This window comes from Columba livia, chromosome 10, assembly GCF_036013475.1.
Source record: "Columba livia isolate bColLiv1 breed racing homer chromosome 10, bColLiv1.pat.W.v2, whole genome shotgun sequence".
NCBI classification, from domain to species: Eukaryota; Metazoa; Chordata; class Aves; order Columbiformes; family Columbidae; genus Columba; species Columba livia.
In genome coordinates this window covers 22,501,301-22,511,983 of record NC_088611.1, presented here as the reverse complement: position 1 = coordinate 22,511,983, position 10,683 = coordinate 22,501,301, and the positions used below count along the sequence as shown (strand labels likewise).

The following is a 10,683-nucleotide window of genomic DNA, read 5'->3' as shown; positions in this document are numbered from 1 at the left end:
CCAGCGGTGCCCGCAGTGCCAGAGGTGCTGGCAGAGCCAGAGGTGCTAGCAGAGCCAGCGGTGCCCACGCAGCTGCAACTTTGTTCACCCCATGGCTACAGATCCCCCCAAAAGCCACCAACATGCTCCCCGCCGCACCGGGCACAGCACAGCTGGGGATCGAGAATGATTCAGAACCGAATTTCTGCAGAACTTGTTATTTCTCTGGTGTTTTCCACCGTTGGCCGTGAGCAGCCCCTTCCCGCAGCAGCCGCTCCCACCGCGCTCGGCAGCCGTGCCGAGCCAACCTGAGCTGGGTCCTGACCTCCCAGCTGCTGTGCTCCCAGGTGCCAAACCAGACAGCGCTGACAATCACCCGCATTTGTAACGACGTGTCACATGTAAGTGCCACTTTCACTCATTACTGGCCTGAGTAACTCGGAGGAGGCTCCATTCCACAGTGGCCACGTCTTGGAACCCGCGCGGGCTTGCTTTCTTTTTGCATTCTGATCCCAGGGAGCACTCCAGAAGAAATACACTTTCCTGCACATTGAGCATTGCTCCAGAGGTTACCTATCTGTAACATGTGGGTTTGTTGTTCATTTTTTAACATATTTCGTCAACACGAGTTGTTTAATGACCAAAAATTCAAAGTATACTTTTTATGCACCTGCTATAACAATTCTAAGCAAACGGGCTTTTATGGCCATTACCTCCTGACCTCTGCCAGCGCCTTGCACTCTGAGTAAAGACTCAAGACGCAGGTTTGGCTGAGGAATGGACCAAATAATATGAGAAATATCATGAGCTATGGCATTCCAATGAGAAACAATATGTAATCAAATTGGTTTTATGCCAGAATGCCTCTAAGTATAATACAAAAAATAAGATACCCAGCTGGGCTGATGTTACTGGTGACCTAGGCCATGGGAGGGTCTGGGGGGCATTTGGCAATGTGACTCCCGAGCCAAGGGAAGGTGTTACTGAACATGCTGACAAACACTGCTGCCTTGGTTACAAGATAGAACCAGCAAGGCCTGTAACGGTTCTGTCAGGCGGCGGCAAGAGCATCAGGTGTGACTCAGTGGTCTGCAAAGACAAACCCTCGTCGCCTGTTTGTGAGATGTGTTTCGAAGCGCTTCTCATCTTGCAGAGGAAGTTGCTAAGTTTCCAAACCTGATGTATGGAAAGAAAAATAAAGGTATTTCATGATTTGTCAGCAGGAAAATCAACACTTAGATGTCAGACCTAAAATGAGTGAAGTAGTTACAGAATTCGTATCACAAGCAGATGTATCCACGTTGCAAGAAAACATCTGTGGGAGGAAGAGGAGGCAGCTGTGTGAACAGGGTCCGCACCACACTTTCTGTTCCGCCCCTTCCTCTCCCAGACTTCTTGCATAACTTTGGAAAACTCGACTTCATCTGCAAAATGGAAGCAGAATTTTCTTTGTTATGTAACAAATGAACAGAAAGCATCCACAACTGACTGATGTCCGACAGGAGCTGCTCTTCAGCCCAGGATTTCAGGTGCCCTGGAATTGAGTGGATGTAACTACAAGTTAAGCAAAGACAGGATACTCCTATGAGTGAGGAAACCACGAGGCAGTTCCGTGTCTGGTTTTGGCAAGTCACGGGTATGTGAGCATGCTGTTCTGTCTGCTCACATTCGGGACTGCCAGGACTGATCCACTAGCAGTGACCAACACGGTCCTAGGAAAGTACCTGCTCCTGATCTACGGCTCCCGGGAGCGTTGCAGGAACGGGCACAGTTATCTGCAGTTACCTGATGCAATTAGAGTCAAAACATTAGCATGGATTCACATTTTTATTACAAAGATCAATTCATACACTTCAAATATGTAAGAAAAACAAGTCCACAAAAAGGAGAGACATTTCATACTTACAGAATGCATTGAAATTCTCAGTTTCACACCGTGTTTCTCAGAATGTGTAACTGGGAAGAAATGTATGCTACAGAAATCACCTGCTAACCAGTGACCACCGCCCTTTGTGATTCACAGGCAAATCTAGGCTAAGTGTGAGAGTGGGAAATTGCATCAAAACCAAATTATTCAAGCAAAACTGGTGCTGGTCTGACTCTTACAATCGTTACAGTCTGGATTCAATTGATTCTTGGTGTAATTTACTTTCTAATAAAAGAAAGCTGATCTGCAGGCACATTCTCCACAGAGATGACCCGTGTCCCTATGCTGTGTTCTGAGATAGTCCAAATAAAGCATCACTGAGCTGCGCTTACACGAGGGCTCCAGCGCCACCAGTTCGCAGCGTGTCGAGGAACAGAACGGAGCCATCGGAGCCCGGAGTGCGCCTGTGCAGGCTCTGGGATCTCACTGAGCGTCACAGAAAGCTTTCTACAGTTTAACTGGGTTTATGCTTCAGAACTGAAAACACAGGCAGGGGTTCTTGGCATGTTTCACGGCGACCGTCCCTGCTCAAACCCACTGGTTTGCTATTTAAAGAGCCTGGAGTGGGTAATCATGTTATTCCAGAACTCCGTTCCTCAGTGTTTCACTTCTCTCCAGAGAAAGCCGCTGAAGATCCTTCCTAATGTCAGGATGATCTTCGAGCTCTTCGTATAAGGATCGAACAATGTCCAGTTTCCTGTAGTCCACCGGTTTGACCAGGCTGCGCACGACCTGCAGACACCTCTCCTTCAGGGTGAACACTGCGGTTAACACAAACACCTCGTTACCGGCTGCCTCCAGCGCAGCCGCTGCTTCTCCAAGCACACAAACGCCAACAGAACACGCAGCAGCGTTATTCACAACACTCTACTCTCACTAGAAAGAGGAAAAGAACTTTGTTTCCCGTTGTGACGCACCCTACAAAACCCATCAGAGACACCTTTAAACGCGAGAGCTGTCAATAGCTCTGAGGAACCTGTGCAATGACACAGCTCTCACTAGAAACACTCAGGAGCGCTTCCTATTCTGGAGGCAGATTTGATGATCTGAGTACTTGATTTCTCGCCAGACCCTCACGCCAAAGTCCAAAGAGACCAAGCACAAACTGCCCAGTTTCCGGGCCGCCCGCGGTCCCGCTCACCTGGCAGCGTGATGTCTGCCGTGCTCACGTTGGGAGCCGCCACAAACAGCTCCTGCTGGTTGACCAGGAGCCTGTCGTTGGTCCCCGCGTCCCGGAACAGCCAGAGGTGACCTGCAGGGAACGGGGACACGCTGCAGTTACCATGCGGGTTGAGCCGCGGCTTTGGGGCACCCGTAAGGAACCGAGCGGCTCTTCAGCAGCCACGATCACCGCCGGATGCCGCCCCGCAGCGGGCACCTCCGGAGCGATCGGCCCGGTACCGGAGCACGGGCCGCCGCTCCCGGGCAGTCCCCGCTGGGCGGTGCAGCCGGTACCGGAGCACAGCCCGCCGCTCCCGGGCAGTCCCCGCTGGGCGGTGCAGCCGGTACCGGAGCACGGGCCGCCGCTCCCGGGCAGTCCCCGCTGGGCGGTGCAGCCGGTACCGGAGCACGGGCCGCCGCTCCCGGGCAGTCCCCGCTGGGCGGTACAGCCGGTACCGGAGCACGGGCCGCCGCTCCCCGGGCAGTCCCCGCTGGGCGGTACAGCCGGTACCGGAGCACGGGCCGCCGCTCCCCGGGCAGTCCCCGCCGCTGCCGGGGCTGCAGGCCCGCGCCCCCGCGGGCAGCGTTTCAGTCGCGGCCCGGCGGGGAAGCCCGGGGCAGGCCCCGCTCCCTCGGCCGGCACCCCCGGCAGCCGCCGCCCCGCCCGCCGCGGCCGCACCCACCCCGGTAGCTGTGCATGAACCGCCCGGTGCGCGGCTGCAGCACCGGGTAGGAACACGGCTTGCCCTCGAAGTCCACCCAGACGGGGAGAACGGAGCGGGGGCTGCGGTTGTTGAAGACGACCCGGGACAGCTCCCGCGTGTTGACGGAGCGCAGGCAGGGCCCGCCGCCCCCCTCCGGGCCCGGCCCCGGCGGCGCCATCCCCGGCCCCTCACGGCGGCGCAGCCGCGCGCATGCGCCAGGGGGCGGCACCTCGCTGGGGGCGGAGCCTGCACCGCCTGCCCCGCCCCTGGCGCACGCGCGGGGCCCGCGGGCGGGGCGTGAAAAAAACACAGCAAAATGCACTCTCGAAGGTCTTAGAATGTTACTGTGCTTGGCTTTCCTTAAAACGAAATGTCGACGGCAAGAAACCACGAGGGCATTGATGCATTTTAAGAATGTAACATCCCCAGCGAAGCTGCAGAGTTCAGTGCAGCAGCACCGCGGCATCACCTGCACGTCGTCATGGAAACCACGGGTGCGGGAGCACACTGAGCAGATGCCCTTGGCACTATTTCACCCAGAAGACAACTGTGTGGTAAACACAGGGCTGCACTGTCCTTCACGGGACAGGGACCACAAAAAGAACACAACTCAGACTTCTCTCCTATGCAAAACTTCTAAAACTTTAATACTTGTTAATGCGCCTCTCAACACTTCCATGCACTTCGCATTAATACACGTGGATGAAAACGGCAACTGGTAACCAGTGTGTTCAGGCTCTGCTGGGCAAAGCGTCAGAGGCTTGAGAAACCACACAACATTTACCGCAGAAAAAGCATTTGCAACTTCCAGTTACTCAACAGGTAATGTATTTCTGTAAATAGCGGGCATAACTACAGCAGTTAAATCACCTAATAAATTTAAACATGTTGCCACCTTGATATGTCTACAGTAGACATTGGAAACATCAACTTTTAAATATAACTGCTAAAAGTATCTCTGTTCTCATACAGTAGCTACAGCCCCTTTGCTAAGGCTGTGTGTTCCCCCCAACCACGGCAGGGGTACAAGAACACACGGATCAGACATTTACTGTTAACTAGCACTAAGTTGAAATAACAGGTAAGAAAAACAGTAACTGCTAATTGGCATTTGCTTATCAGACCATGAAAAGCAGATACGGGCTTATAATCTTAGTTTACATTTGGGCGATGGTATCAACCAGAAAACTTCAATTTTGAAAAATCCCGTATTAAAGAAGATAGTGCCTCCCAACCCTTCAAGACGACAGTTTTTGTAGTGCCGTTAGTCATTTCAAGATCCACGTACAACTTCCACAGTTTGGGAAATAAATTCACTGCTACCTCCAAAGCTGCCTGAACGTGTTTTCTACCACAAACAGAAGAACATTTAAGTGAAGCAAACAAGGGCCATGGTAGAGAAGCCCCGAGCAAAGGAATGTGTTACTGATTCACCACTGAATTTCGGTTTGGGTGGCAGGGAGGAAAGAGGCGATTTAAGTAAAGAGGTTTCAGAACACATAGTACAACTGGCAGCTCCGAAGTTGATCCCTTGTTTAATATTTACTTTACACAATTTCTACGCAAGTTGTTTGGTTTCCTCCCGTAGGAACTGACAGACGCTGCTCTCGGGTGTCTGCTGTGCCAGGCTGCTCTCCAGCAGGTCTGGGGGTGTCTCATCCTCTCCATGGTTACCAGAACGACCTCTTTTCCTCCGCCCTCTCCCAGGTGCGTTTCAGAAGATACACAGCAGCGTGAAGCCCCCCGACGTTCACCCAGACGGTCTGAGCTTTGCGCCAGATGTGTCCCATTCGCGACAAGGCCTACAACCCAAAAACCAGCCAGAGAGCGGTGACGGCTCCACGGTAAGATAAGAGGAGTAAATTTGCTTTAGAAATTATTGCTGATTATTCTAAATCACATCTGATGGGAGCGTCAAATGACTCTTTGGGTCCAAAACTCTGTTTAAATGTTACTAATTGTTGCTCTAAAAATAGATCATCTTCCCTAATGAAGTCAGCTTGCTGTATCTCCCCGTGCACATAGGTGCTCGCTCAGACATACCTTGGCGAAGCACTTCTTGTCCTGCGTGAGCAGCACGGCGCGGCCGGTGCCCGGCGCGCAGATCCGCCCCATCTCCAGCAGGCAGGCGGGATACAGATCCCAGTTCTTCTTCTTTGACCCTATCCTGCAAAATACATTAATATCCCCTTTGTGATCGCTGACAAACAGTTAACTCTTGCGGGTCTTTCAGACATGGGTTAACCCATTCACGACCACATTTGCTACTGATTTCAACCCGCATTTTTAACAGAGTACATCAATACCTCTTAATCGGGCCAGTTAAGTAACTAGAGAGAACCCTAACCCTGGCGAAGCGCAGCGGCTCCTCCAGCGTCCCTCACCTCTTCCCAAAGGGCATGTCGGTCACGATGATGTCCACAGAGCCGCTGCGCAGGGGCAGGTTGCAGATGTCCCACTGGATGATGTCTAGGGGTATGCCTGGGGACGTGCTGCTGCAAGGCAAAGACCTTTCCCTCAGACATGGCTACCGAGAACGCTTTTCAATTGAGGACGTCTATGATGTCCGCAAAACAATAAATAGGAAAATACAAAGATAGTCAAATGCACCACTGCAAAATTACTTTCTTTACATACAATACTTCAGGAAAACTAAATCACTTGAACTCTTCCCACCTTTCCTTATTCTCGTTCTTCTTTAGCAGAGAACAGATGTTGTTTGCCGCTCTCTTCACAGCCTGTGGGTTGTTATCGCCAGCGATGTGGTAGCAGCTGGGCCATTCTGTAGCTCCCTGCAGAGATATTGACAGTAACCAACACCAGCATCGACGCTGCTTCATCTGAAACAAAACTAACACAAGAACCACACCATGCAAACACGACAGACTGCAACAGAGCAACCGCAAGGGGATGAAATAACTGTTCAATTCTGTAACAGGTATCTGCTGTAGCTGCCATGCACCACAAAGGCTCAAAACACTTCTGGATTTAGTTTCTTCCTGCTACAGCTCTGGGAAGGACAATGAGGTCATTTACAGAAAGTAAATTTGTACCTGTTTAAGAGTTGGTGAGATATTTTGGAGTTGGCTGCTCAGCTATTTCCCAGCAAACTTACCCGTATTACTCAGTTGCAGATACCATCAAGTTTTTTAAGTTAAAAAGAAAGGCAGAGTCACCTCGATTGGTATCGCGCCCGTGCCGCACATGGGATCCACGATGATGTCTGTCGGCTGCGGGTCGCAGAGCCTGAGGAACAAAGACACGGTGAGAAAACGGCAAAGACGTGGGTTTCTGCAAGGAAGGAAAACGGAACTATCTTAATCACTTTGATTCCACCCTTCTAACAAAACGGCTACTGAAATACATTTGAGGATGTGATACAGTATTTTGAGAACCGGCTAATGGATCACAGCAAATGTTTACTACGCTGGAAACCACCCACTGTTACATGCAAAGCCCACTATTTCAGCAACTATTCTCTTTTCTATTTTTTCTTTTTCTATTCTTAAGAATTAACAGAAATGGCTTTGGAGGCAGCAGTGAGGGGACAAAGGATGTAACCTGGAAACAAAACAACAACTGAGAATAAGATAACAGCAGGTGATGGTGCTGACCGAAGCATGCCATAGGCCAGAGTTGAACGGAGAGTTGTGGGTCCAAAATGTGTAATGTTTCTTCTGTGAAGACTCTCTTCAGTTAACGCGATGCCCACAACTACTTCATTGTTGTGAATATTCAGAAGAACCTAAAGAAAAACAAACTTGAACTGAGTTTCAGCAGTAATAGAGGTTTTCCATAGCACTTCTGGTAAAGGTTTATGAGAATCTTAGATGGCAGTTTAAAACCCAGGAAATACATACAAAAGAGCATTCTTGGAAGAAAGGCAATGCACCATTTGTAACGGCAAGAGCGGACACAATTCAGGAGAGCGTCCACGCGTTTTCCTTCACACAGAATGAGAACGAGCATTTTCTCTTTCACACAGAATCTTCCACGCAAGACTTCAAACAGTGCTATAAGCATCCTGCTGCTTTTAACAAGCTTTGGTTTGTGAGCAGGGGGAGCACAGGGTAAGTCCTGCAAGCCACAGGGAGGCAGCTGCAAAGCAGCAATAAAAATCACACTCCTGGTCCGCCCCACCACCGCCGTTTGGAGGGTGAAAACATGATTACGGGACAGCCCTTACTAGACCTGCAAGAAAACCTTCAGGTTCTCTGCCCCCCGGAAACACAGGCCCCGCACTGCGGGTGGACCAGGAGTGCTGGGGGTCCTCCCAAATCTCTGCTTTCCCTGTGATAGGAAATAAACCCTGGACAGTTCACGTTAACCCTTTGTGTGCCCCTCCACCACAAAATGACAGCTTCTAGATGGAAAATCATCTGTTAGCTCACACTGAACAAAACAATGGATTACGCAAAGGCTTAATGAGGCACAAGTAAAGCACTGGGCACCCACAATACATTTAAGTGTGTGTGGGACCAAATGTTACAAAGGGGCAGCACTGGGCACCAGAGCTTCTGCTGCGGGGAGGGAGAGGGAAAAGCTGTTGAGCTCCAGCTCAGCTCTGCGGGTGAACCCAGCAGACACGGGTGTCTGCAGGGGGACACAGCAGCTCACCGGCCGCCAGCGCGGGGCTCTGAGGACACACAACACCGGGGAAATGAAGGCTCCTGAGCTGGCCGTGCCTTCAGCACTACGGATCTTTAGTTCCAGAGTCACCTTCTGCAGGCACTGTGGAGATCCCTGCACACCGGGGTTTTACAGCAGACACGGCACTGTACCTCCACGTCAAAGTTGGTCATGTCGGCTTTCCACTGGAAGTGCTCCTGCACGGCCCCGCCGAAGTCCCTCGCAGCCTCGTTGGACGTGAAGCTGTGCTTGTCCCCCGCTCGATTGCACGTCACACGGAACTTGAGCACCTTCACGTCCCCTTCGCCCACCTTGGTCTCGCTCCCGGAACCCGCCTGCAACTCATCTTTGGCATCCGACTGCTCGTTCTCCTCCTCCTCCCCGTTTTGAGGTGCCTGTCCCGCCGCCTCCTCGGTGTCCTGCCCGCCGGTGGGTCCTGGGGCACCGTCCTCCTCTGCGCTCACGTCTTTGGGAGCTGCTCCTTCCTCCGCTCCATCCTCGTTCTGTTTCTCTTTGCTCGCTGTTCTCTGCAGATGATGCTTTTTGCGTTTTGTCTTTTTCTTTTTCAAGCTGTTGTTCAGCTCCCACACTTTCAACGGATCAGTCCAAGGCAGCTGTTTAACCAAATCTTCCAAATCCTTTAGGGCATCTTCCTTTAAGATACAAAACAGTTGTGCGTTGAAGTCACTCCCTCCCTCTAAAAGCTATCCCTTTCTTAAGTCTCTCAAATCAGTTTCCTATACACGTAACCCACTGCAGGTTTAAGCAAAGCCTACAGTTTTTTGTGAAATTTTTTCCATAAATAGACTGAATTGCACTTTAAGTCACAGGACTCATAGTATTTCATCATGTATCTTGTCAAATAAACAGATGACACCAAATTAAGTGACCAAAGCGATAGTTTCCTGTCCCGAGTGTGACGTGCGGGCATGGTGTCGGCTCTCATCTGAGACCACCCGGGCAACGCGAGCAACCGCAGAGCTTCTGTCGACAACACAGCCGCACGTCACTGACGGGCCAGCACGCAGGCCTGGGGACAATATCACCAATAAAACAAAACACCTTGTTCGTACAACAGAGTACTTTCTGAAACCAGTCTTAAATTAAAAACCCACGCCAGAACCCATAACTGATCGGAAAATGAGAAGAAACTCACCTTGCTCTCTTTAAACTGATAGTCTTGGAACTCCTGAACAACCACGAATAAATTATCCACCGACCTGAGGCGGTGCACCTGCAAGACACGAGAGGCCGCGGCGTCACGGTCCGGGTCTGCGTCCGCGGGAGCCGCAGTCTGGCACCTCGATCTGCACTTCAGAGAGCACACCGCTCCACCGCAGTTCCGTTCTGTCGATGCGGTTACGGGATGCCCGCGGAGCCAACGCAGCTCCGCGCCCAACGGCTTTCAACGCGAACGCCTCTGAGGCGGCGCGGTCGGGCCCCGGGATCCCGCCCGGTGTGACGGGGAGCGCGGAGCCCGCACGGACCTGCGGCAGCGCCCCGGCCGGCACCTCGAAGTAGATCTTGCCGCGGTCCCTGCTGATCCGGGAGGCCGAGCCCAGCTTCTCCTGCACCTCGGCGGCCGCCGTCAGCTCGAACCCGGTGGGCACGGTGGCGCCGATCACGGCCGCCAGCTCCGCGCCCTCCTCGGCCGGGCCCTGAGCGCCGCCGGCCGCCTCCGCGGCCGCCTCCGCTCCCGCCATGGCCCCGCCGGGCCGGGCCCGCAGCCCCACCGCCTCCCGCCGCGCAACCGGCGCCGCGCAACCGGCGCCACGCGCCGCTCCACCGGCCCCTTCCGCTTCCGGCCGCGCCCGCCTTTGCGGTTGGCGGCAGCGCCCCCTGCTGCCCGGCGGCCGGAGCCCCGTGCCCGCGGGGGCGCGCTGACCCGCGGTGCCGTTTCGGCGGCAGCAGCACCGGCAGCGGCAGGGGCGGGCTGACCCGCGGTGCCGTTTCGGCGGCAGCGGCAGGGGGCGGGGGCGGGCTGACCCGCGGTGCCGTTTCGGCGGCAGCGGCAGGACTGACCCGCGGTGCCGTTTCGGCGGCAGCAGCAGCACCGGCAGCGGCAGGGGGCGGGGGCGGGAGCGGCCTGACCCGCGGTGCCGTTTTGGCGGCAGCGGCAGGGGGCGGGGGCGGGCTGACCCGCGGTGCCGTTTCAGCGGCAGCGGGCAGCGCGCTGCTCTCCCAGCGCCGTGTGGGGGGTGCTGCGCGCAGGGGAGACGCGGGCTGTATTCCAGAGCTATAGTTTTAACTGGAAATACAGGATCGAACCCATGGAGCGCATGG

The 10,683-nt window shown here is 53.6% G+C and overlaps 2 protein-coding genes across 3 annotated transcripts; both read right to left on the bottom strand.

Annotated features, from left to right (window-relative positions):
- Positions 1 to 1,787: 1,787 nt before the first annotated feature.
- On the bottom strand, positions 1,788 to 3,994 carry VHL (von Hippel-Lindau tumor suppressor). The gene is made up of 3 exons (XM_065075839.1): positions 3,751 to 3,994; positions 3,048 to 3,158; positions 1,788 to 2,667 (listed from the first exon to the last, which is right to left on the bottom strand). Exons 1-3 carry the CDS (start codon positions 3,947 to 3,949, stop codon positions 2,483 to 2,485), a joined length of 495 nt encoding a protein of 164 aa, XP_064931911.1. The 5' UTR covers positions 3,950 to 3,994; the 3' UTR covers positions 1,788 to 2,482.
- A 393-nt stretch (positions 3,995 to 4,387) lies between these two features.
- THUMPD3 (THUMP domain containing 3) lies at positions 4,388 to 10,197 on the bottom strand. Of its 2 annotated transcripts, none has more exons than XM_013369199.3 (9): positions 9,888 to 10,197; positions 9,557 to 9,634; positions 8,553 to 9,053; positions 7,386 to 7,516; positions 6,948 to 7,017; positions 6,448 to 6,563; positions 6,156 to 6,266; positions 5,815 to 5,938; positions 4,388 to 5,573 (listed from the first exon to the last, which is right to left on the bottom strand). In XM_013369199.3, exons 1-9 carry the CDS (start codon positions 10,101 to 10,103, stop codon positions 5,442 to 5,444), a joined length of 1,479 nt encoding a protein of 492 aa, XP_013224653.2. In that variant the 5' UTR covers positions 10,104 to 10,197; the 3' UTR covers positions 4,388 to 5,441. The 2 variants fall into 2 exon arrangements, with proteins under 2 accessions (XP_013224653.2, XP_064931910.1); XM_065075838.1 differs by having other exon boundaries at positions 6,156 to 6,263.
- Positions 10,198 to 10,683: the final 486 nt, after the last annotated feature.